Raw genomic sequence first — 25,573 nt, 5'->3', positions numbered from 1 at the left:
GCGTTAGTTAGTGTGTGGGGGGCTGTAAATGCTTTTTGGTTGGACTTTAATACTTAAAAAAATACTACATTGTTTTCATAATAACATGCATTAGTCAGTGGGTGGGGCGGGGGCGGGGCCGCTAAATACGTGTTGATTGGGCATTCATACTTAAAAAAACATTGTTTTCATCATAACGTGCATTAGTTAGTGGGGCGGAGCTGTAAATATTTTTGGGCTGGGCTTTAATCCTTTCAAATACAGTATTGCACATTATGAACATTGTGATGACATGCACTTTAGTGTTAGTTTTTTACTTCTAGACAGTGGCAGTGCATTTTTTTTTGCCGTTTCAGGTATGGACGTATATGGACGTATCGACGTTCATCGCTGTCTTTTTACTGTGGAAATGATACTCCGGGCCCGGTTCTGATGTCTAAAAAGCTCCAGTATTTGTATTTAATCAATAAACGCTGTTTTCGGCTGGATTTTACCCCATTTTCGGGCAATGTTTGCCCGTATGCCATTGACGTTCATTACTGTCTTTTCCCGGGAAAGACAATTGCTTTGTCTGGAAAAGGGAAATTAGCATTCACTAACTTTTTAGTAAGGCTTTTAATTATTAAAAATGACAATGGATAGTAAGGTTTTTTTTACCTTAAGAAAAACACCATGTATAGTACGGCTTTTTTTTTTCATTGTAAAAAGACCATGTGTCCAAAGCCTTACTAAAAATGGTCTATGTTTTTAAGGGAAAAGCCTTACTATGCATTGTCATTTTCACCAAATAAAAGCTTACTATACATTGTGTTATTTTAAACAAAAAAATGCCTTACTATACATGGTCAAAACCTTACCAAACATGTTCATTTTCTAACAAATAAAAGCCTTACTATAAGAAAAACAGAGACATGCATACCAAGGTAAGGCTTCTATTTGAGATGGGTTTTAAAAAAAAAAAACATTGCTTATTGTCTACTACATTAATGACGATCCTTTACTCCTCTGGGTGATTAAGCCTCCCCATTCCTGGGAACCTACTGGCACCCACAATTAGCATTAAAAACCAAGAGGTGGTGTATGGCAGTGACTGGCATCCTTGTGATAGTTCTTTGAGCAACAGCTAAAATGAATAATGGTGAGTGCCATGTATGATGCACCAGGGACTTTGATTTTCTCTGCAAATGTCAGGCAATATCTTATTTCACTGGGTTTAGAGGAAGCTTGGGTGGATAAATAAATGCTCTATCTTCTGTTACGGCTCTGATATGATTATCGAGGGATGTCAAGATTAAAAGGCGGTGATGTGATTGAGCACATTTTCATTCACTCCACAATGTCTCGTTATTTGGTAGATGGCGCAGACCCAACATTGTCACTCTGGGCATTCATATTTGTATCTTCCCTGGGTTAATATGATAGAGCTTTCTGATAAATGTCTATTTTTTTCTTGCTTGCTGACTGGCACACAGTCCAGTGTGTATCCAAAGTGCTTCCCGAAGTATACACTTCCTCATGCGTAACCCTAAACACAATGTTCTATGATAGTCTGTGTTTTACCTTTTCTAAAAAATAAAAAAAATCTTCATTTTAATGCAAATGACAAGTTCAAAAGACGACATGTTTTTCCATTCTTAAAAAAAGGCAAAATGATTGGCAATTAAAAACAAAACATTTTAATATGCTTTCCTTACAGCAGTTAGCAATAGTTTTTAACTATAGCAAGCACAAAAATAAATACAAATTTAAATAATTTCAACAGTATGTTTAATTGTTAAGAGCATTCGATGCACACGGACATGGCTTCCTATCTGTCAAAACTAATGACTCATTTTTACTATTAATCTCAATGTGCATGATGTTTTTCCTTAACAAATCTGAATTGAAAGAATATATAATTGATGTGAAGAGCAGAGAGGAAGCCATGATGGCGAAGGTAGGGACAGGGTCAAACATGCGAGGGAGCCGTGATAAGCAAGGAAGAAAATACATAAAGAAAGGTGCAGAAATGTTCAAAATGAAAACTTGGGAAATAACCGAACCCTAAAAACCTACCATGGGCAAGCTGTTTAGGAAACAACACTAAACAATTATCATGTAAAAAAGAAAAAAAGAAAAAAAATGATGACAAATGTAAAATTACATTTCGCTTTTTCGCTCCCTGATGGAATTTAAAAGCAAAAGGAGGCAACTGAGATGTCCTCAAGTAACCATTTTCTGCCCAGCTGGACATTTGCAAAGCTTGTCCAACAATCATTACTGAAGAGTTGACAAATGCATTCGAAGCTCCTGCTGAGTCTTTTCTCTCTGCCCCATTTGCTGGTTACAGAGAAATAATTTACAGTCCCAAAAATATAATCTCAAGCACACAAAAAATTACACACGCACACACACAAACACACGAGTCAATCAACTTTGACTTCAGTGCATTCATTTGTCTGTTGTCAGCACACAATCACTTTTCTTTCCCTTTGTGTTGCTCCCATGTGCTTTTGGAAGTGGCACGGAGGTCCGGCAGGGCCACGTAATCGTTCTGGAAGCGAGAATTGGGAGTTCGTTGCCGCTTCCGCTCCCCTTGCGTGGTGAAGAATGCGTCCTGGAAGCGCATGCTGGAGGCTGTGGACTAACAATGGAAGATATGGGCAACAAGCTTTAAGTAGTGTCTCATGTTTTTAAACAGAAAGTGCAGATGAGCAAATCATGACTTCATCAGTGTAGTGGAAGAATTTAAAATCATGTTTTTACGATTGTGATTGAGCACAATAGACTCAACACATTTCGCTTGGGGGGCTGGCAGCAATCATTCAGTCAAATTGGATTGGACATCCAGGTTGAAATGAATTTAATGTCTACATAACTATCAATGGCCGTGAATTAGTTAAGAGATATAAGCAAGAAAGTCCTGAGCTATATTTAAAAATTTTTTTTTTTTTAATTTCCACTTACTTAAACCTAGTACAGTAACACCTTGACAAATGACTGCCCCGACATACGAGGAATTTGAGATATGCGCATAGAAGACAGTCAGGTGGCCGAGACGCGAAAGGCTGCTTATGGCTGTCTCGTAACTTACAATCTGTCATGGCACACGGGGTGAATATAATACTTACAAGTCGACGCTTCACCTTGTTAGGCAGGTCTTCGTCCAATGTGTAGACATCGTCCCTTTTTGCCAGGACCTGAGAACCGTCCTCAAACTCCACCTGGACACATACACGCAGTCGTCATTCAGCGATCAGTGAGTGAGTTGTGGTACAAAGAAAAATGAAAAGAAGTCCTTGAACTAACTTGTTTAAGAGAATCTCAACTTATGCAAGCCAGTGCATCACGGATGCATTAGCGCATAACTAACGTTTGACGCCCAGCTGTACTAAATAAAGCTTTAAGTGTGTTTGTGTGTGTGTGTGTGGGGCGGGAGTGCCCATGACTCGGAGCCTGGTGAATATTTCAGAGAGTTTGAATTATGCACGTCATCGCATCCTTATCATCCTTGGCTCTCTCTTCCCATCAATCCTCGCTCTGAACAGCGCTCGCGAGCACACTTTTGTTTCTAGCTGCAGTGTCTTGTATCTTTTTCTACCTCTAGCTGTTCTCACATGCACCTAAAGAAGTCACGATGACGCAGATGTCGAGGGAGTTCAACTACTTTGCACTCCCTCACTCCGCCCGGGACACAACTTTTGCATTTTCAGAGGGGGAAAAAAGGGCGGAAGGTATAAGTGTGTTTCTGGGTCACTAGTGTTCATCCCACCTGGCACATGTAGGACACGTTGGATCCTAAATATTTGGCACCATAGAAGAGTCCATCGGGCCATTTAACTTGAACGGCTTCACCGACTTCAGGAGGACCCATGTTGACGCAATCGCGGCTCTAAAAGTAAACATCCAAAAAACAGTCAGTCTCAAACACTCGTAATAAACTGAAAAAGGATCTCTAGTGAGATAGTCTGGGTATATTTATTGAAAGAATTTGCCACTTTTGATCAAGTGTCAATTTCAATCCATGAGCCAACAAGTGAAGATAAAATGGGGAATCCAAAGCTGAATGCCCCCAAAGTCAGGCAATGCTCTTCTAAAGTTACACACATCACCAGAGCTCGTAAAACCTTAATGGAGAATCGAGACCTTGTTATCTTCCTTGATCTCTTCATTTTATACAAGCACATACGATACAAGAAATGCTATGAAACAAATAGAATTGAACCCCTGATTGCATGATCTTACAGGGCCAAGTGCTACCATTAAGTCCTACTTTCGCATACAAGTAGAAATGTACTTGATTTGGAAGAGGGAGGTAACCTATCCAAAAAGGAATTAATAAAACATATCCTTACGACTATGTCCTCAGGGTAGGTATCATTGGAGAAGGAGCCATCATCAAACATGACCTCATAAAACATCTGGGAGGTGATCTCTGTAACCTTTGAGCTGTAGTAGCGGAGGTTCTTGTGCTTGGAAATGACAGTCTGGCCCAGTGAGATGGAGGCTTGAGATGCCCGCTGTTTCTAATGAAGGAGAGTAAAAGATGAAATTATAATTTAATTAGGAGTTTTTTAAAAAAAAAGGAAAAGCTGTACTTCTGCTATTCATTTACATTTAATGGGTCAGTTCAAAGTCTGATTTGAGTGCCTTAAGCAGAAGAGGGATTTTTTTGGGTGGTTTTCTGTTTATCCATGTGAACTGAACCTGACTCAAAATATAAGATGAAAATTAATAAAACTCTTATAACAGGTTGTCTGGCATATTCTCTTCAATGTCATTTTTTCCACTTTATTCAGTGAAAGCTGCCTTGCCTCTGCTATACGAGTGCAAGGCAGCAGCAGGAAACAGCTGTCGAATAACTTACAGCTGAAGAGCTCCGCGACTGGTGTCTGTGGCAGGTGATTGAAACTACATACGGCCAATCGTCAGGCTCCATGACAACTCCCGCGGCATGGCCACAGGTCACATGAAAAGAAGTGGGACACCGGCCACAAGAGCACTGGATGCACGCACCTGCCTGCCGCTTCCCCGCCCAGCGTTTACGACAATAGATGCACTTCTGTGAACACACATAGACCATAACAAACTGTCAACATCAGAAGGTGACTGATGACAACCAGTTCTTTTGATTTATCTTTTGTCCCATGAAAAAAAAAATACACTAGAGCAGGCAATCAAAATAGGCCTACCTCACACAACCACTAAAACGTTCTTCAAGTTCTATAATTTGCATTTTTGTTTCAAGAATGACTAAAGCGATGAACGCTCGGCATCATTCATGGTGCTTTGTATAAACCTGATTGACAGTCAAGGGAAACGTAACTTTCTCTCAAATTAAATATGGAGCACATAAAGACTGGGACAAAGTATCTCCTCAGTCATATCTTAAACTGTGTCATTGAGTCCTCATGTTGTGCCTAAACATCATCAACTGTGCGGTCTTTGAATAAGGCTAAATATCGCCTGCTTTGCATTTCATTTGAAAGCACTTGAAAATGAGCAACAGAAAAAACAAATTAAACGACAATAAAGTGAGTTATCTTGTGGTCGTGGCTTGAATCTCTAACTTGATTTCAACCACAGAGCACATAAACAAACGGATGAGAGAAGAGCCAAGCAGGAACGCTTTCCACACAAACTTGTTCCAGCATTACAATGGAGGGAAAGCCCCAAATAACAGCAATCAGATGACCTCATCTAATGTTGCCACAACCACTCAGCACTGCGGTGTTGGTGCTGTGCTTGGGCAAATGCTGCGACCATGAATCTCTGCACAGGTTCACTCGCAACCACTGGCCACTTTGGTGCACTAAACAGCCAATCAAGTTCAAACCGGTCAATGTGGCGTTTCCGCTCCGCCTCAAATCATCTGCTCTCCCGCTAAGAAGGGGAAAAAAAATGACAACATCCTGCCATTATATTTCTACTGGCTGCCTCAGTCAGTCTTCTTCAATTTCAGTCAATCGCCTTCATGGCTAACACAATTTCTTTTAGTCCAAGTTGCTGTGTCTCGGGTTGCAGTTTCACATCCCTTGCAAAAGTCATTAACTTGTTCATTTATTTCAAAGGACCATTTGTAAATTTTCATGGTTTGAGAATAAATGAAAGAGACCGTACATAGACAATAAAAAGGTAGGAGTAATTGAGTAGCTCAAATGGGAATTAGCAGGCTGGTAAAAATGTAAATGTGGCTTCACTTATGACGCACCACGTCAAGTTATCAAATTCATTGAGCTATGGGATCAATTAGGTTTGCATTGCAGTAATGCATTCCAATCAAATATTGTATTAAAAAGGATATGAAATGCATTGAAAAATTTCAAACTCTTAGTGGAAGATGCATGTGATCAAGGTTGCCAGATTGGAAAGACAATCTCTGGCCCAATCACATCATCAATCCTGCTTGGAGCAAAATAAAAAACCTCAAATTCCAACCTTCTGTTCAAGAGAAAATGTATCCTGCATACTCTATTTTTTGTATTACAACCAGAAAAGTATGAGCGAACGGGGGGACACAAGGTGGGAATCATTGCTGTTTTGCTGAAAAGCAATATAAGACGTAGTTCTTCTGGTCAGTTAATGATCTAAATTAGTCACAAATGTTAAAAGAAAGCAATCTCTCCAGTAGGACAGGCTTTGCTTTTACACAAATCAACTGAGCAATGGGAAATATTACACTCAGAAACTTCAAAAAGTCCATATCCGTATTGTAATGAAAGGCCAAAAGATTACATGAATGCTTGATATGTTTACTTTTATGCATTTTTCTTATGTTTTGGTCTCTTTAACTTGTGCATCTGATTATTTTATATTTTAGAAGTGAAGGATGTCCGCTGTGTGCTTGGCCTACATTTCCAGAGACCCATTTCCACACCTCTTCTGTTATGGACGTTTGTGTTCCGCCAGGAATGAAATGCTGGCCAAGCGTCTAGTCTACCCATTGGAACCGTTGTGGCAACATTTGGATAGGCGTGCAAGCAATTATGTGTCTGTAGGAGGCTGCTTTCGTCTATGAGCAGATGTATAGCAGTGTGAAGTAATTGTTGGGCAAAAATAAAAAAAACAATATGCATGAGAGCTCAAAAGATTGTGAGAACATTAACATTTTCTCATATTTGAGCATTCACGTCGCAGTCTAACCCACTTTGCGCAATTCTTGTGTCCTCTCTGGAGTATATTTGGGTGCCTGTGTTGAGCCATGCGTTAAGAACATTCCCACAATAAATTATGAATGTGTACGGGCGCACTCCTGTGAGTGTGTGTTGTGTTTAAGTAAATTATGAATGTGGTGGGGCGCTACAGGGGCAACGAGTCCAGGGCTGGCCTCAAAACACATGGCTTCTGGAGGATGTAAAATGAACAGGCTGAACAAAAGAAATGTATAGCAGCCATAATTGTTGTTTGCACAAGCAATGGTCTATTAAATTTCTTCTCTTGTTGTTGTTTTAAATTATTGGCTAACCACTTTGCGGTATTGTAAGGAAATTCGTTATTCTTTTTTTAGTTTGAATCACATCTTGGCATTGTCTGTGCGATGGCATCAATGCCAACATTAGGATTTAGTCGTTCATATTCCCTGCATGGGCACAATTTTAAGAATTAGTTCAAATGATCAGACAGTATTTAACAGACTTTTCAATGCTGAAACGTTTTGATTAAGCTCGTGTCAGCGTTTAATAAACTAAAAATGGAAGTAAAAAAGAAAAAGAACAAAATTAAACTTCACTACCATAATAGGCCATTATGACAAGCATAATATGTATGAATAATAGTATCTGTTTATGATCATAATTGCAATCATTTGTATTGCACGACATGTAGGGCGATTCTACCGGCTTATGTGAGATAATTTTACTTGGGTGAAAAATGCGAGCAAATGTTAAAGAGATAGCATCCACTTCTTTGTGTTTCTCTACTCTTCTACTGTTCTTCTTACAACCTTGAATTGATCTTTATGTGTGATAATATTTCCTTGTGAGACTAATCCAGGCTGAACTGAGCAGGCAGGGTTCATCGTGATTATCTACTTGAGTTGAGGAAGCGCCTCACCACTACTTTTCATTGTGTTAGCTATCATCCTGCCTGGAGCGTAAGGCTAACGATGGTGGCAACATGTCAAGTCCACAGAGACGCACTGCGGCTCTCTCATTAAGCAAACACATGCACACAAACCACAGATGCAAGTACACGCACACACGCACTAAAAGACATTTGCACTAATACAAGCCCGCTCGCACCCACCAGTGGTTAATTATCTCCCTTTGATTGCGGGCATGTTCGTCTCACATCGTTAAATGAAGCTGTGAACACTTCATTAATTAGACCGTGCCTGTCCGTAAGAACCTGGGGAATTCCAGCACTGGGTCTACGTATGCGAAGGAGGGCCCCTTACCAGTTTGTATCGCTGCATGGGGATCCGACTCGTGTCAATGGGACCCCGCTTGACTTCGTTGCTGAATCTTGCCTCTGGCAGTGCTACCGCACACATGATGTGAGCCCATCTATACGTTACATACAAATGAATACACGGGGGGTGTGATTAAGACATGCAAACACATATTGTGTCTGTGCTCCAGGGATCAGACATGAATTTGCTGGGCTAATCAAGGATTCAAAGAGTGGCTCACTTGTCATTTTGGGTTTTCTTCAATGCCCCACCTCTGAGGTTACACAAACAGCATTCCTGAGGAAAAGTTAAGAGAGACGAGAACGCCAAAGATGGTTTTAAGCAGGCTGCTTTCATGTGTGGCTCATGAGCCTATTTCATGGAAAAATATTTTCATACCCAAAGGATTCGTTTTCAAAAGGTTTACATTGTTTGCTTATTTTCCTCGACACATACCAACAAGTAGCACTGAGAGTTATTTAAGGCTTATTAGTTAAGTATCACAGAAAATAAACAGGTTTTTTTTATATTTCTGAGAGGGAAGATGAGGTTTATGACAAATAATTGAAAAATCTCGAAGGAAAAACAACAACAAAAATACTAAAAGTGAACTAAGCATTGGCGTAACATATGCTTACTGCTGTAAATAAGCTCTCCGCACAGCGATCACAGGACCATCGCTCACTGGCCTCATCTGCTGCGACACCGTAGCAACCTAAAAGAAGATTAAATTATGATATGAGTTCCACAATGAAAAGCCTAGGTGATATTTAAAGACACAATGTTGCTCTGAAACACTGTTTGCCTATTAATATATAATTTCAGGGAATTTCCGTACGACTCTCGCCATTTTCAGTCACTTAACGAGAACAACCTCGTGCCATAATGTTGATTATAATGCTCCCAGACATCTAAATTTCCTGAAGTACTTAGAAAACATGTCACTCAGGAGGTGACTGTAGTGATGCAGCAATAAGTCAAAATAACGTGCCTGTCTATTTCCCTAATGGCCCTTTTTTTCTTTTCAATGTTAGTTCAGCCTGATGCACTCTTGTTTTTATATGGAAAATGAGGGGAACATATCTACTTTAAAGGAGACTTGTGAGAGAGTCTTTTACAAAGAAAAACACAGTTCATAGAGAATGGGCAATAAATTGTCAGACACATCGATAGAAGTAAGACATTATTCTGCAAGATATGGAATTTTGTTGTTGTTGCATTGAACATTGAATCTCTATGTTGTAAAGTAAGCGATGCATAACACAATAGGAACTATGGATAGATGGTATCCAAGCTTCAGTTTGATATCATATGGTAGGCAACGTTTCATATTTGTATGAGTGAGAAATAAGAGAAGTTCAACTCTTCAGGCACATTGTTAATTCATTCACTAAATATTTTCGTTCTTGTAATACACTAACATTACAGTTAGCTTTTTATTTTTACAACTACTATATGTGTAAAATTTCAAGGTTTATAAATCTAAAACAATGTTTATTTTAGCTTTTTTATATATATTTTTAGATTTTACAAAATTATTTTTGAACTAAAAATACAGAAAAAAATGATTTAAAAATTACAATTATTGATTTAAAAGGGGGGAAATCAGTAAATGTAATATACATCTATACTCTTCATTTTAATTTGATTCTAAAACAGAAATTTGGCACTCATCATTTACTTTCCCGGGCCACACAAAATGATGCGGCGGGCCAGATTTGGCCCCCGGGCCGCCACTTTGACACTTGTGGTTTAAACAGTCTATTTTAGGATTGTTATCAGATAAATGTGATACCAATTTTGGTGTTAAATGATAGGCATCCTTGAATGTTATTTTAAGCACTGTGGTATTTATTTCAATTCTTTACTGCATTCCGTGATAATTTGTTCTATTACTAGATATGTGAAATGTATTAAGTTACTGGAAATTTGTGTTTTATCTTAATTTTTACAGGGTGAAGGCCTGTCAATGCCCCACTCAGTTAGACCTTCTGTTCTTTAAGAATTTGCCAATAGTAGGGATCTTTCAGCATGTGATAGCACCATAGTTATATCATGGCTTTTGTAAAAGAAGGTAGATATTTGCCATCTGGCAGACAAGGACAGGTTCTACATCTTTCATTATACATAACGGCTGCGTGGGGAACTTTTTCACCGGCAGAGGGCACGTTTCACTGAGATCCATGTATAACACGCACCCGAACTTTGCTTCATTTCAATTTTGCCCGTTATAATCAAATAAACACGGTATATATATGGGACATGATAATCCATAATATGAATAAATAAAAGGCAGCGCTGTGTGAATGTCATTTTCTTTTTCTTTATCAACATCCCTGAATAGATAGACATAGCAGAAAAACAAATGCGTCCCGAAAAAGTATTTAGGTTCTAAAAGCTTGGCCATTATGGTTCAATTCAAAGAAAACAGCTGTTTTAAAGTCAGTACCTAGATGATTTGGGCATTTGAGCCATGGGGGAGGCTGTTTTCCCATTTAGAAAGCGTGTGTAGGACTCCAGTCTCTGATCTTTGCCTCTGGAATCCTTCGCCAAACCAAACATAAGGTCCAATCACACCTCTTTCCTTTCCAAAGATCAAGTAACACAGTAGAAGATGCTTCAACCGGTGCTTACCAATGGTCATGAAACCAAACTTGTGGTTTTATCATTAGTGTCAAATGACACAGAGTGCAATCCCAATGTGCCACTGCACTTGTGTAGAGCAACTTAGCATTTTGAATAAGCAGAGAGCAGTGGTTAGCCGCATGCAGACACAGCACGTAAATAACACCTACACCCTCCAGGATAAAACATGAAGGGATCAACACAAGTGGCAAAGCAGGGATTGAAAACAACTTAGGGAAAAGATATGTCATCTTTAAGGTAAAGGGGATTTCAAGGCCAAAGATGAACATTTAGAGATCTTTGCGCGTCTTTGCGTGCCGACCAAATAAGGGCTTAAGATTTTGGAAGAATGTGTGTGGATTTGAGGAAGAATTGGATGCCAGTCGAAGTGCGTGAATGAAGGATTTGAATAATGTACTCTGCCTCGAGTCTCGGTTTCGACTTTGTGTGTGCGTGTGTGTGTGGGGGGGGGGGGGGGGGGGGGGGGGGGGGGGGGTATGTGTGCGTGTGAAGGCTTCTGGAATTGACTTGGGGCTTTTTGCTGGGAAGTGTGTGAGATGTAGACAGAGGATGCATCCTCGTACCGTTGACAAGGAGGGGAAAAAAACTTTGAATCCTCAGGGTGGGAGTGGAATTCTAAGAAGAAATGATTCAGAGCTTAAACCCACTGACCCTCTAAGTCAGTGTTTCCCAACCAGTGTGCTGCGGCACACTGGTGTGCTGTGAGCGATGCTCAGGTGTGCCGCGGGAAATTACAAGAAGTCATACAAGAGTAGCGAGAGAGAAATCTCAATATTAAGAGATTAAAATCGTTTAAAATTGAAATATGAAATCACAGATTGTACTATAACAAGATTCAAAATGTAATATTGTGAGATTAAAGTCATTTTGTTGGTTATTTTTATGTCAGGTAAACCGAAAGATCTTTGGTTTTCCACGCTTCAACTGTGAGCACAAAACAGCTCTTCTCGTAATGTTAGGTGGTTGAAGTAATATTGGAGGGAAAAGTCATTTTCCTGTTTTTACGGTACGTAAACCAGAAGTTGTTTGGTTTCAACTTTTGGCGACGTAAAGTCTCTGTGAGCACATTACTTTTTGCGTAATATTGGGAGGAAAGTCAACATGAACCAGTCGAACTGAAAGCTGTTCAGGGTCTGCGGACATCAACTTTGATGTTAGATCAGTGTGAAAAAAAATAGATTTTGGAATAATTTGGGTGGCGGGGGATTACTTAATTCCTGTTAATAAAACTTTGTTGAGAACAACTTCATAATGCTAATAAGGGGATATAGTTTTAAATTAAAAGATTTTAAGCTAGCGGTGTGCCTTGAAATGTTTTCTATGCAAAAAGTGTACCGCAGCTCAAAAAAGGTTGGGAAATACTGTTCTAAGTAGCTCAAGATTGAGAAACTAAATAATGTGTCCCAGTTGAATAGGTAGCACACTCACTAAGATGTCTTGAAACTATTAAAAAAGTATTTGCAACACCCATGTTCCACCTGGAACTCCCTCAAATACCTATCTGAATCGGAAGACACATACTTGCATGTACTTGAAGGCAGCATCCCTGGCAGGAGAGTAGAGGAGAGGTGCCATCTTCCTGCAGGAGAGGATTGGTGGGAGTTGGGGGGCAATTTTGCTCACGGAAGGAGAAGCAGATTTCTGGGATCAAGGGTTTCGATTTCCTCAGACGGGCCCAGTAACAATGAGCAGAATCTTCCTTTGGAGACAAGGATTCGGATGCCCCCTCTGCTGTTTTGGGGTAAATATCCTCTGCTTTGTCTTCACCCTAGAATGGAAAACCAGTTTGTGACTGACTTCAATTCAGCAAAGAGATATAATACAATATGTCTCTTTGGGAAAAAACGCTATCTTCTTGAACTAAGTCTTTTGCGTGAATGGCAGATTTGAGCAGGCATGCAGATGCTAACTGATACACAGATCATCGTCAAATATTTTTTTTAAACAGAACATCCATCTAACCTGATAGTAGGGCATAAAAAGTGTGCACACAGCACAGTATGGCTCCATGGTGGCAGCATGAGCGTTGTACTCCCTTTCAGCTGTGAAACAGCTCTTCCTATTCTGCCACAGGTAGGTCAGCGGTCTTGCCCATGCTTGGAGCTCAGGCTCATCGTCCTCATCTTCTAAGGTTGCTCCAGGGGAATCTAGATCTTAACATATGGACATTGATCATGTCGTGAGTATTTAAATAATGGTAGCATCTTTGAGCCCTTGATGAAATTGTACACAGTTTCAACCACTGTTGCATAATGCACCGATTGCTTGGAAAGCTCTTGGCTGATGGCCCACAACCATTAATTGCTGGCTCTTTCACCGTGCATTATTAAATGCAGCCCAAATACAGAAAAAAACTATGAGGCAAAATTAATTTTGTATTTATACCAGGCCACTGGTGATGTTATTTAGCTTCCTAAACTCCACGCACAAAATAAATCTGTATGATTAAGGTAGTGAAACCAATTTTATCGCTATAATATCAGCAATTAAATGCTGAATTGTTTAGTCCCCACATGTTTTCAGAGCTAATTTTCAATACATAGTATTCTCATGTGTCTACAAACAAATCCTGAAAATCACTTCCTAGAGACTTTATGTTCAAAACTACAAAAGTCCTCAGGATTGTTGCATTAGAGAGGAGAATATATCTGAGAAATATTGCCAGTAATGACCTCACAAAAGAACATAGGAAGCTTCAATTGTCACCATAAACGAGGACTGTCAGTTGTAAATGTTGTTCAAGTATAAACAGTGAAGATCGTGAGTAAATGATTGATCCTTTAACACCAACAAGAAAATGAAAAACTTGATGTTTCCATATGTACATCTACTTTTCATCATCCAGGACCCCACGGCTTCTTAACCATTAAAACAAATGGCACATATATATCACAGCGGTATTTTATTATGACAGGACGTAGAGGTAAATCTTTTTTTGCGTAATGCACACATTTACATCAGAAGGATCGTTTGGGAGGGACATAAAAAATGAAAAACGAGAGGTAAATGGTTCAGTGCTTGTAAAAAGGCAACAAAAATGTTGCCTCATTACTTTGATATCTTGTTGACTGCATTAAGACAACGTCTATTCACGAGTGAGGCAATTTTCTTGATAGCCTCACAACTAAAACAAAGGAAATGATGTGGTACGCTATTATGTTGTTGATGTTGAATAATGATTTTTGTTCATCAAATCCAACTTGTTTTCCACCTCACTGCAATGAATATTAGAAGCCAAATGATCATGGTTTCTGGCTTGATCCCACCTGCTATGCAACAAAAACCACACATACTGTAGGAGACTAGCTCTTGGCTTACATCACTGTCTGATTCTTATGAAAGCAAAACCTCATTGGTACTTCGTTGCACTGCGTGTACATTTGCGTGTGTACTCACCATCATCACTGACAGCCTGATGTTTAACGGCAGTGGGTACAGCCCTAGCCGTGGGTTTCCTGAGTGGGTGACGCCAGCTTTTCGTGGTCTTCTTTACCGACAAAGCAGGGTACTGGCATGAACAGAAGGGAGGATGGTAATCAGAACAAATACACATTTTGTCGAAGAGGATGTTATAATGGGACAGCTTCATTAAATACTTACAGCACAAACCTCCCCTGGTTCCAAGCCTGATTCATCACACTCGTAGCTGCTTGGATCACTGTCCTCCTCATCAGATGACTCACTGCTCCCCTCCTCGTTGGTACTGCTTTCCAGCTCTTCCTCTTCAAAATCCGATTCCTCTTCCTCCAGATCAGACATTCCGTCCTGATTGCATCCCGTCATTACCAGAGGTATCACAGCACCTAATGAGGACTGTATTCCTCTACCTGACTCCACTCTAGGGGAGAGGGCCCCATCGAATTCCCCTTCATTTCCACAAAATTCCACTTCGTTTCCGGCCGTTCCTGATATGACCGAGGTAGGGTGAAGCTGAGCCCAAGTGAGTGGTTCACCCTCACCCTCTTGAGTCTCACATAGTTCCTCACGAGGGTTCTCCATATCTATGACCTCTCTGCACTGAGATTCAGTCCACACAGTATATGGGATTGACTCGTGAGTGAAGTCACATGGGGGTTCAGGTTGGAGGCTTTGGATGAGCACAGCAGGGCCCTGGGAGTTGAGGTTCGTCCAAATGCTGCTAGAGTCATATTTAGCCTCTGTGGGTGGGCTCTGCGATGCATAGTGCGATTGAGACTTGAGTTCTAATTCTGAGTAAGTGTGCTGTAGGACTGAAGGGGAGAAGAGATTATTGATTAACGTACCAGGCTCAGGAGGTCCAATGGCGCTTTGTCTTAATGCAATATCCTTTCCAGTTTCCTCTTTAGAGTTTTCACTCGTTGGTAACTCTGTTAGGTTGGAATACTGCTCTATCTGGAGTTCAACGCTCTCAGTAAGGCTGTAGTTGACATTACTCTCTGCGACATTTTCAATTATTGTGTGTTTTTCTGCACCTACACCAACGTGTGTTTTGTGGCTGTCACTGCCCGGTTGATTAGCCACATCACTTTCCAACCGTGAAACTGTGTTGCTTTGAACAACATCTGAAGAATGTGAATGCCAGTCATGGATTTGCTCTGTACAAGAAGATTCTTTGTGAACGCTTGAATTACACTCCTCTTGTTTTGTTCCATCGGAAGATGAAGTAGCTCCTGGTGTCTCTCGCTGAAGTACAGGTGCAAATTGGTGGGAGAATGTGCAAGATTTTAATATGGCAGGAAGCCCTTCATCAGCTGGGGTGAGGGAGGGCATCTCTTGGATCAATACTGGGGGTAGAGGACTGATTCCAAATGTTTCTATGGGCTCTGGAGTGAGGTGTGGCATATCCACTGCATTGCTTTGTAGCAATGGTGGGAAAATACCGTTCTCTAAAACACAGTCATTCTCTGGAAAGGAGTGCGGGATACATGATGTGCAGCTATCTCCCTCTAGTGGCTCAGGTTCTGCATCAACTACGTGTGGAGGGCTTTGCGAGTGGTCAAAAGCGATTGCTTTCTCTGGTTTCACAATTATGTTTGGACAAATTCCAGATGATTTGTTCTTGCTGCTGTTAGCGTTTGGTTCTGGACTTGAAGAGTTTCCGGTACTAAAATAGTCTATTGTCTGAGCATCGGAATTAAGACACAAGTCCAACTCTTTCTCTGAGGAGATGTTTTGTGTGGGGGAAAAGGAGCTGAGTGGGGCGGTCTCCATGGGAGGGTCAATGGGAGGACAGTCCTGAGAATTTAAGAGGTCTTGAGGTTCAGAAGAGCAACATGTTGACATGTTTATTTCATGATGCATTTCCGATGGCTCAGACAAATCTCTGAGTTCTTCATGAGTTCTATCAAGCCGTGAGAGATCTTGATGATCACCGTGAGCCTCAGATTCCTGCTTTAAATAGGCATTTTCTGCAGATGCAGAAGGCAGACAGGAACTGGACTCAGAGTCTATGTTCGGGACACTCAAAGGGTTGCCCTCTACCCGGTTTACCTTGACAACACACATTTGCCTGCAGCGACCTGTATATGGATAGCAGATTCCAAGAAATTAATTTGCAATTTATGTTAATACTATAAACAAAACATCAATAAAAAGGAAAAGAAACAGAGATGAGTGGATAACAAAAATGAAAAATAGAAAACATCTTACCAGAAAGGTTCAAGGAGCTTTGGCTTTGTCTCGTCTCTCTTCCATGTTTTTCCTCTTCGTCTTCGGCTGGATTTTCTGATGTGCACGGAGTTTCTTGAAGAGGCCGTCGTAGTTTGGGTCCAGATGGGCATTTCCTCTTGCCACTGGAAAGAGAACTGTCATCCAGGCCGACAGGTTCCTCTGTGGTTCTGAGACGTTTTAAGCGCATTCGAGAGAGGCTGCAGCTGTGGACATGGAAAACAATGTTAAGGAGGATGGCCTTCTACCACGCTTTAAAATTAGTTGCCATTGATACTATAGGCAACAACAGCAAGAATCAGCACTGTAAAAACGCCAAAAGTAACAGTGGAAAAGGGAACAATACGTTTTATTTGGGGATTTTGCCTTGCAGCGCCTCTGCAGCCAGCTTTGCAGCTCTGGTGTTGTACTGGGAGTGGCAAGCGTGTGGTCGATGGGTGCAGAATCCTTGCCCAGCATCCAGTTGGCATAGCGATCAGGCTGAAACCTCTTTACAAAAGGCTCCATGGATATTTTGACCATATCCTTACTACAAGTACACTACAGGGAGGGAAGGATGGGCACACATTAATGTTATTAAATATAACACTTAAAAAAATAATATCAGACTGAAAATATTGTATTGAGGCACATTTTATCTTTCCCCCATTTATTAGTTTTGCGCTTGGGGTTCTAATTAGATGTTGTAAGTATGCCTTAAGAGGCCGCTTAAAATTGCAATTTCACACCCACAAAAAATCTCCTCTTACAGACTGTTGTTTTCTACTCTTGGATTTACAATTCATAATTTAAGTGCGGCTGGGTGTGGCACAAAGAGGGTTAAGAGCCACATGTCGTTGATCCCACGAATCAATGGGATCAAGGTTTGAAAAGTCAAACCATCTCTTCTGTTTGGCTTTTTGTGGCACCCAGGAGCTTTTCAACCAATCAAGAGTGATATTTGGTGCCAAAATAAATGCATGTTTATAGAACAGATACACAGAGCTTATGACTCTAACATCATAATTATAAAGCCACAAGTTATGTTTGTTCCAGATACAAGTTACATTTTCTAGTAATACAAGAACTACTAATTATATTCTATACAGCTATAAATTCTATGTCATCCCTGCTGATCCTGCTGACCACAAAAAAATCTCTACATTTAGACTGAAAGTATTTTTTTTACTAGTCAAATGAAATAATTCTATAAGTACACTTTTACACCAAATTACCTTGATACCAAGAAGGGGTTAATTGTAATATAATACATTTTATAATAAATTATTTATCATTTGTATTAGTTTTGCAGAATTTGAGAATATTTATTAGAATAGTGTAATTGTGCCCCTCAGTGGTATGAGAAAATGTAATAATTCTGTTGAATACTACTGAATTGTTACCTGAGTGGCATTTTTTCCATATTCTATCCATCGAATAGTTGCAAAGTTGGTTGACTCGGCACAATTGAAACCATGATTGAAGCCGGCGTGATAGCCATAAGGGAAGGTGACCATGAACTCTCCAGCCTCCTGCGTAATCTTAAAATTTTCAAATGAGAGGTGGAAACAGTTAGAGTGCAAGAAATACAATGCCTTCTGCTTTAAAAGGAAATGAAAGGAAATAATACAAAAATGAAAATAAGGCTTTGCCGATATCTACATTTTGTCAAAATTGGCATGGCTTATTTCAGTTGCATAAAAAGTGGTGAAAGGGGAAAAAACTGTTAATGTCAAGAAACGAGTGACACTGAGTGTAACTTTCACCTTATCAAAGGGAATGCCATACTTCTTTAGTACAAAGGGAGAGATTAGCGTCATCTTGTGACGGAGAAAAGCCTCACATCCCTTGAAGCTATTGGGAAAGAAACCTGACAAAACACACAGCGGCGTAGAAAATTAATGAGCTTTTACTCAGCTTCATTTAAAAACAAAACAACATAACATTTGCCATCACATACAGTTAAAATTGACATTTGGATTTGAGTATCTTCTGTTAATTTTATCTTTCTTTCTGAAAGATCCCAAATATTGACATTCCAATACAAAGATTAAACTGTAAGACAATATTTACTTAACCACTTCTTAGACTTAATCTATAACGAAAATACAAAATGCAAATGTACCAGTAGCCAAACGTTCCAGTCTCTTCCCATGCTCTGGTGGGATGGCATACCTGTTAGGTGTAAGGTAAAAGAAAGAGAAAATTACTTGATATTGTGGCACTCTCTATATACATTAATTATTATAGCTTATGTGTGTTTGTGCATTTGCGTGTGTATGGTGCAAACAAGAGAAATTGACATTGCAAATTAAAGACTGCTATCCAGTGGAATATAAATGAAAAAAATGTAGGAAAAATGTTCCTGCCTTCATAGTTTCTATAATACTTTTGTGTAATTTGGCTCACTTCACACAGAAGTTTAAATATTTACAAACTTAACTAGAAGCCTTCTGAAATACTTAACCTAATCTAACCTAATCTTTCTGACTGAAAAAAGAGCAGCAGCCTGGTCGATACTTCTTTACAACATTGTGTCTGCTTAATGTAAGCAATATTGGCCTTCTTATTTTAATTAGCAGCTTTACTTGAATGTAATGGCCCGATTTTATTTTACTTGACAGGATTAAAACAAGCTGTTGTCCAATAATTACCCTGACAAATCAATAATAATAAACAAGCAGTGTTACACCTGCTACCCCAGGGCTAAGTGAGTAGTTCGGAAATTAAGGTGGTTACGCTTAGTTCTCAAGGTTGCAAATGTGTCTACTTTGTTGTAAAATTTGTAGTGTTGTTGCACTAAATGGCCTTCTGTTTCACAAGAAGATTTAGTTTTATTCATTTACACATAACAGACACTAACCAAGACTTGGGCTCTCCAAAGTGAAGGTAATTGATGCTGTATAGGTCCATATCTTCTGTGTGCCAGGAAAAGGTTGTTTTCCACATGCCAAAGTAGAGGTAAGGCGTGTTAACCCCCTGGATAGACACACCACAGTCCTCCTCGATGACATCCAGTATTGAGTTCAGGTGCCCAATGTTCCATTCTTCCACATCCTTCATAAAGAAACACAGTGAAAGAATTTGGGGTCAAACAAAGTCTAAAATAGAACTCTCATCTAGCAATTATTTGTGCTTTCGAGTCAAAAGGAAAAGACCAACTCGTATCTCAAAAAGACAGTTAGTCAGGTCACTTGTGAGTCAATGTAACATAATGCTTCCTTCCTCTGGCCTCTTACAGCGTCTCAGAAAAAATAAATTAATTTACAAAAATAAAATTGAGGGCGGCCCGGTGGAGCAAGTGGTTAGAGCCTCGGCCTCACAATCGGAGACCTGGGTTCAAATCCAGTTTGGTCCACCTGTGTAGACCTTGCATGGGTTTTCTCCGGGTACTCCGGTTTCCTCCCACATTCCAAAGACATGCCTGGTAGGGTGATTGGACACTCTAAATTGCCCCTAGGTATGAGTGTGAGCGTGAATGGTTGTATGTCTCCTTGTGCCCTGCGATTGGATGGCCACCAATTCAGAGTGTCCCCCGCCTCTGACTCGAAGTCAGCTGGGATAGGCTCCAGCACCCCCCACGACCCTAGCGAGGATAAAGCGATTCAGAAAATGAGATGAGATAATAAAATGGAAACAGCTAATGATAGATTCCACAGAAATGTGAGAATTAATAAATGTCTATTTCAAATGAGTCAACCTACCTCATCATAGAGGCTGCCTCCAACATCAGCACCATATATTGGTGAAACAAATGTGAGGTTCTTCCAGTACTTCCGCTCTAGATCTTCATAGTTCAAGTAACGAGGCGTACAGTACCTGTGGAGGGCAGAATTCAAATTTAAAAGAGCAATTGTAAATTTTAAGCACGTATGTACTACTATTATAACAATATACAGTGGTACCTCGACATACGAGCACCCGTACATACGAGCATTTCGAGATACGAGCAAATAATTATCTCTAGATATGAGAACAATTTCGAGATGCGAGAAAGCCAGGTGGCCAAGACATGAGAGGCTGTTAATCATTGTAGCGGAGCACTGGGCGGAGCGTTGCATTTTCCCGTGTTTTTTTCCCCGTCACTAAGCGCGAATGCCGGAGCGATCGCAAATACGAGGTATATATTACTTCTCGTTGGCTGCTCATAAGAACATCAGGGGCACTGGCTCCGCAACTCCTCGTGTAATGTCTCTGGTCGCAACTACCTCTTTGTAATGTACACTGGGCAGAGCGTTGCATTTTTTTCAGTGTTTTTCCCCCTTAGCCTGTTAGCTCCTGTTGGCGGAGCGATCGCTAATTCAAGACTACTTCTCGTGTGCAAGTGGTCGTGCGTTATCCTATTGTGAGGACATTTATGTGCATCATTTTCGAAATATTTTGAAGGGAATACAACAGCAAACAGCCCATCGATACTAAAAGTCAGGTTGGAGGCGGGGCAAACAGAGCCAACCCGGCCGGAAGAATTGTATAAAAATGTAAAACAAAATTAGAATTAAGTTTAGTGTAAGGTTAGATTAAACTTATTTTTGAGTGTGTCAGCATCATAATCCAAGTTCATTTAAATTTGTTTATGTTATATTACGATTCACCGGTGCAAAAAGTCTCCCCCGCCTACCTCTATGTCCCTCGCTCTACCCTCCGCGAAATCCGTCTAATTTTAGTTCTATTAAACACATTTTAGTAATATTAAACCACTAGTTATGTGTTACTTTGTAAATAGATGGCGATTAGAAGAAATAAAACATTTTTTTTCCAATCCAACATCCTGTTTTTGGTGTTTTTTCAGAGGGTTGGAACAAATTAATTTGTTTTTAGTTCATCTCAATGGAAAACGTTCGTTCGAGTTACGAGAATATCGACATACGAGCTCAGTTCCGGAACGAATTAAGCTTGAATCTCGAGGTACCACTGTAATACAAGAACATTATTTTATCCATAGACTTTGGTCCAGGTTTGCACATAACAACAGAGGCTTGTATACCAATGCTATCATTATCACACAAAAACTTCACTATGTTCTTGTCGGACAGTAAACCATAGATTAGGAGGGTTCTATTATCAGTGCGCTCACATGTCACTGTTAGCTAGTCGCCTGAACTCCTGCACACTGAGTGGCTTCTTCTGAATGTTGTACTGAGTGAAAAGGCCTGACTGGCCTGCCACCATCTGCTGGATAGGAGCGTCGATCATCAAATCGTCTATGTCATCGTAAGTACGACGAGGCTTCCAGCCTTTAGGAGGAATCACCTGGAGAAATGAAAAGAAGAATAATGGACTTTTCCTGTGGGAAGAACAGAATGAAATGTGTTAGTCTTCTTACCTTGGCGAGACCTGCACGCTGTGCGCCCTGAGACTCCATGTAAGCTAAATACTTGTTGAAGTCTTTGAACTCCTCCATGGTGGGCCTGAAGGTCATAATTTTGCAGGTTGAGTTTGCAGGGGGTGACACCTCTGCTCCCGCCATCCTGTTGCCTCATTAGATGGAACCTGAGAAAAAAAATAGTAAGGGGTGACTGGTGGAACGGCCCAAAAGTTGGCTATGGCACAGAAACTTAACTTTTGAAAAACAAGCAAACCTTTGGCTTTTTAAACTATGCTCATTCATGATGGCACTCAATTCAGTAATAACTTCAAAAACTTGTACATTGTACTCTTTTCTTGGAATTTTGTGCTAAAACGAAAAATGGCCAGTCATTCATTTTCTGAATCACTAAAACTCACAACTAAATGAATGAATTAATGATAAAACTGATCAACTGATTTAATTTAGATGTTAAGGTCTAGTTTACTCCAGTGTATTTATGACACTTTCATCCTAGCTGTTTAAATTTAAAGCTATTAAAACCATCTGCCCCTCTAATCATGAGCAGTTTCCCCCTTTTGTGTTATATAACAGTGATTTACATTAATCTACTGGGCGATACCAAGCCAAATTTGAATAAACTGTCCATTCCTTAAAATGCATTTTCTTTTTGTAACTTTTTTAAGGTACATTGCCTACTGCCCACTTTAATTCAGTATTTATCATCCATTATTCATTATTACATGCTTTCTATATCTCAAGGAAACTAGCAAAGCAAGACATTTCTTGCTGAGTGTTATCATTGGGTCATGATGTTCAAATTAATTTACAATTATCCTTGCTATAATTGTTCAAATAATTAATTAAAATAACTTTAATTGATGTGGCATGATGGACATATTCATTCAAAAGTGTAAACTCAAAACCAGAAATAAAAGCAGTAGTAATAAAAACAGTAGTAATAAGAACAGCCAAAAAGTAACTAGTACTAGTTTTTTGAAAAATTAGCCAACTTCAGCACAGGTGATATTTGTTACTATTTGTTTCTTGATGTTTACTTTTAAATTGATTTTAATGTTGTTTTATTGTTTAATCCTACATTGTGTCATTTAGTGTTTTTGTCAGGCGGTTACAAATTATGTAAATATATTATTATATAAGAGGGAAAAACTATTTAAAATAGAATGGCTTATTAACAAGAAGACAAGAGATGTACACAATACCTACAAAATATCCCCTGTTTATATTTTGAAACTAATGCTTCAATTTTAATGTATAGACGTGTGCAGAAGTGCTGAATTTTGTAACTAGTGTAACCAACACCCGCTGTTAAATTTAAATTAAGTTATCCATTATGTAGCATAACCTTTTGAATTTTCTAATGCAGTCATATGTAGTGATTTTGTAATAAGCATTTACTATGAATCTTACACTTTGCCTTAATTATGTGATTATGCTATTGTTTTGATTATGCCTGCATTTAGCATTTTCACCACAGGGTGGAGGTAGAGATCCCAATAAAGCGGATATAATAGATGATTCAAATCCGTTTATAATGGCAAACCAGACACTCTCGCATTTGCCCTATCCTACTACAAAAAGTGAATTCATCCCGAATACAAACAAAGAAACGACTCGCACAGTTTTGTGTGTTTTTTTATTAAACATAGCGTGATGCGTGTTTGTGTAACACATCAGAAGAATACAAACGATCTACAATTTAAATAAATAAGATGAACTGTTGCTATATTCTATGTTTACGCCGTTCGTTATTTTCCTGCTCTTAACCTGTTCATAAAATGCGCAAGGCGTGAGTCGACACACTAGCGAAAAAGACGTCAATTACATTAAATCACATCATGTAACTAAATTACGTTGGCCATGAAACTTTCAATATTTTGACGTTAATCAAGCGTCATCAACACGGGTTCATCTTTGTTGTCTGCCCAGCTAGCGAACTAGCTTTCGTTTTGTTTTGATTCAAGCAATGCACGGAAAAATAAACCGGATCGCTAAACTCACGAAATAATACTCGGGATTTCATTGTAAAAATTAATTGTTTTTGACAAAGCCCCGTAGCTCTTGCGTGATCGTTTAGAAAGATATTAAAACAGCCAAACGCGATTTGCTAACTTGGAGGATCACAGCAAAGAGGGTTTAAATGTCCCACCACGTAAGGTTGCTACTCAGGCCCGCAACTACTACTCTTTACGACTGTGCGTACTGCAAATGATCACGTTAAGAACCCACGATTCACATAAATTAGACATTATTGCCAAACTGGCATGATCAATGCTTTAGCAACGGTGATTTTCAATGCAATGTCCTACTGACACGAGAAGGTGGCAACTTATCTAGCATCAATGCTAGGCTAAGTAGCTGTCTGTAGCAAAGCAGTCACGAAACGTCCAAATCGTGCGGAAATGCAAAGGCTTAACAAGAGACATGCGGTCATTTATGGGGCAGAATAGCGAATGTAAAGAATATGCATTACCTTGACTTGAAAATAGTGATCCGCGATGATGTTATCCTCCTTCCTTCCTTGTGCGGGCCAGCTGATTCACATGACAACTAATGCTCCTGGTTGGTAGTGCGCGTGCACCTTGTTTCGGTGTTACGCTGACTAGGCTAGCGACAAAAGCACATTAGCGTGAAATTACTGGAAATCAAAAGAAAATATATATGTATTTATTCCTTTGCGCTGGTTTGTGCGATTATGGTTTTGGGGATATTAGAGATTGAATTGAACTGAATGCTTTCTATTGTCATTGTGAGTCTAAAGAGTTTTAAAGCTTTACCACGAAGTGCACAAATAACAACAAAAAACAAATAAATGATCAATCAATTAAAAAATACATAAATAATCATTAAATAATAATCAATAAGTAATATATAAATAAGTAGTCTGCAACATAAATAAGTGGGGAAGTGCACAAATATCGACAACAAATAAATAATAATAAAAAATAAATAAGTAGTCAACATAATAAGTAGGGAACTGCACAAATAAAAATAATAAATAAATAATCCATGAATAATAATAATAAATAAATAATCAAGAAATAAGTAGTCAACATAGTAAGTAGTCATCATAGATTAGTAGTCAACATGAATAAGTGGTCACATAAAAAAGTAGGTACAAAAGTCATTCATTTATCCGTTCATTTTCCCCCCCAAAAAAACAGATGTTCATTTCCATCGTTGTGTGTTTTGGATTAAATTTAATTCTTTTACTAACTACCACAGCACAAACTGTTAACCTGACCAATTTTTAACAGGCCTAGATGCAATGAGTGTAAACAAGCCCCAGTGGTGGACCTTCCGACAAAGGGCGAATCCTCCACTTAAATTAGATTGGGCGTCTATCGCCGTCACTGGCAGTAAAACATTATACCTCAATATTGGCTCTTCCCACCTGAAATAAATTTGGCCCGGCAGTGGTAGTGACTGAGTTAAGGGCTACAAGCAACGAAATAATATAGAGGTGTAAGAATATTGCAATATTTACCATATTTATTTTCATACTACTGAAACAAACTGCAGAATAAAGTGAAAATGTCCAGGAACAGCACAAAAAGACAAGCTCAATTTATGGAAAATATTGATTGGAAACTAAATACATACATTTTACACCGTTTTCTCAATAGATT

The 25,573-nt window shown here is 39.4% G+C and overlaps 1 protein-coding gene across 1 annotated transcript; it reads right to left on the bottom strand.

Moving 5' to 3' along the window:
* Nucleotides 1-1,729: 1,729 nt before the first annotated feature.
* kdm4c (lysine (K)-specific demethylase 4C) lies at nucleotides 1,730-24,579 on the bottom strand. The gene is made up of 22 exons (XM_077604545.1): nucleotides 24,418-24,579; nucleotides 21,942-22,108; nucleotides 21,693-21,868; nucleotides 20,323-20,437; nucleotides 19,482-19,675; nucleotides 18,744-18,793; nucleotides 18,385-18,488; nucleotides 18,022-18,159; nucleotides 16,986-17,179; nucleotides 16,622-16,845; nucleotides 14,594-16,491; nucleotides 14,390-14,501; nucleotides 12,956-13,146; nucleotides 12,515-12,761; nucleotides 8,986-9,062; nucleotides 8,589-8,644; nucleotides 8,354-8,462; nucleotides 4,826-5,020; nucleotides 4,314-4,484; nucleotides 3,731-3,850; nucleotides 3,090-3,182; nucleotides 1,730-2,602 (listed from the first exon to the last, which is right to left on the bottom strand). The coding sequence occupies exons 2-22, from the start codon at nucleotides 22,083-22,085 to the stop codon at nucleotides 2,435-2,437; spliced, it is 4,776 nt and encodes a 1,591-aa protein (XP_077460671.1). The 5' UTR covers nucleotides 22,086-22,108; nucleotides 24,418-24,579; the 3' UTR covers nucleotides 1,730-2,434.
* Between the last annotated feature and the right edge of the window lie 994 nt (nucleotides 24,580-25,573).

Source organism: Stigmatopora argus, chromosome 7, assembly GCF_051989625.1.
Source record: "Stigmatopora argus isolate UIUO_Sarg chromosome 7, RoL_Sarg_1.0, whole genome shotgun sequence".
Classification (NCBI taxonomy): Eukaryota; Metazoa; Chordata; class Actinopteri; order Syngnathiformes; family Syngnathidae; genus Stigmatopora; species Stigmatopora argus.
The sequence above is the reverse complement of the archived record's forward strand: the minus strand, read 5'-3'. Positions and strand labels throughout refer to the sequence as shown.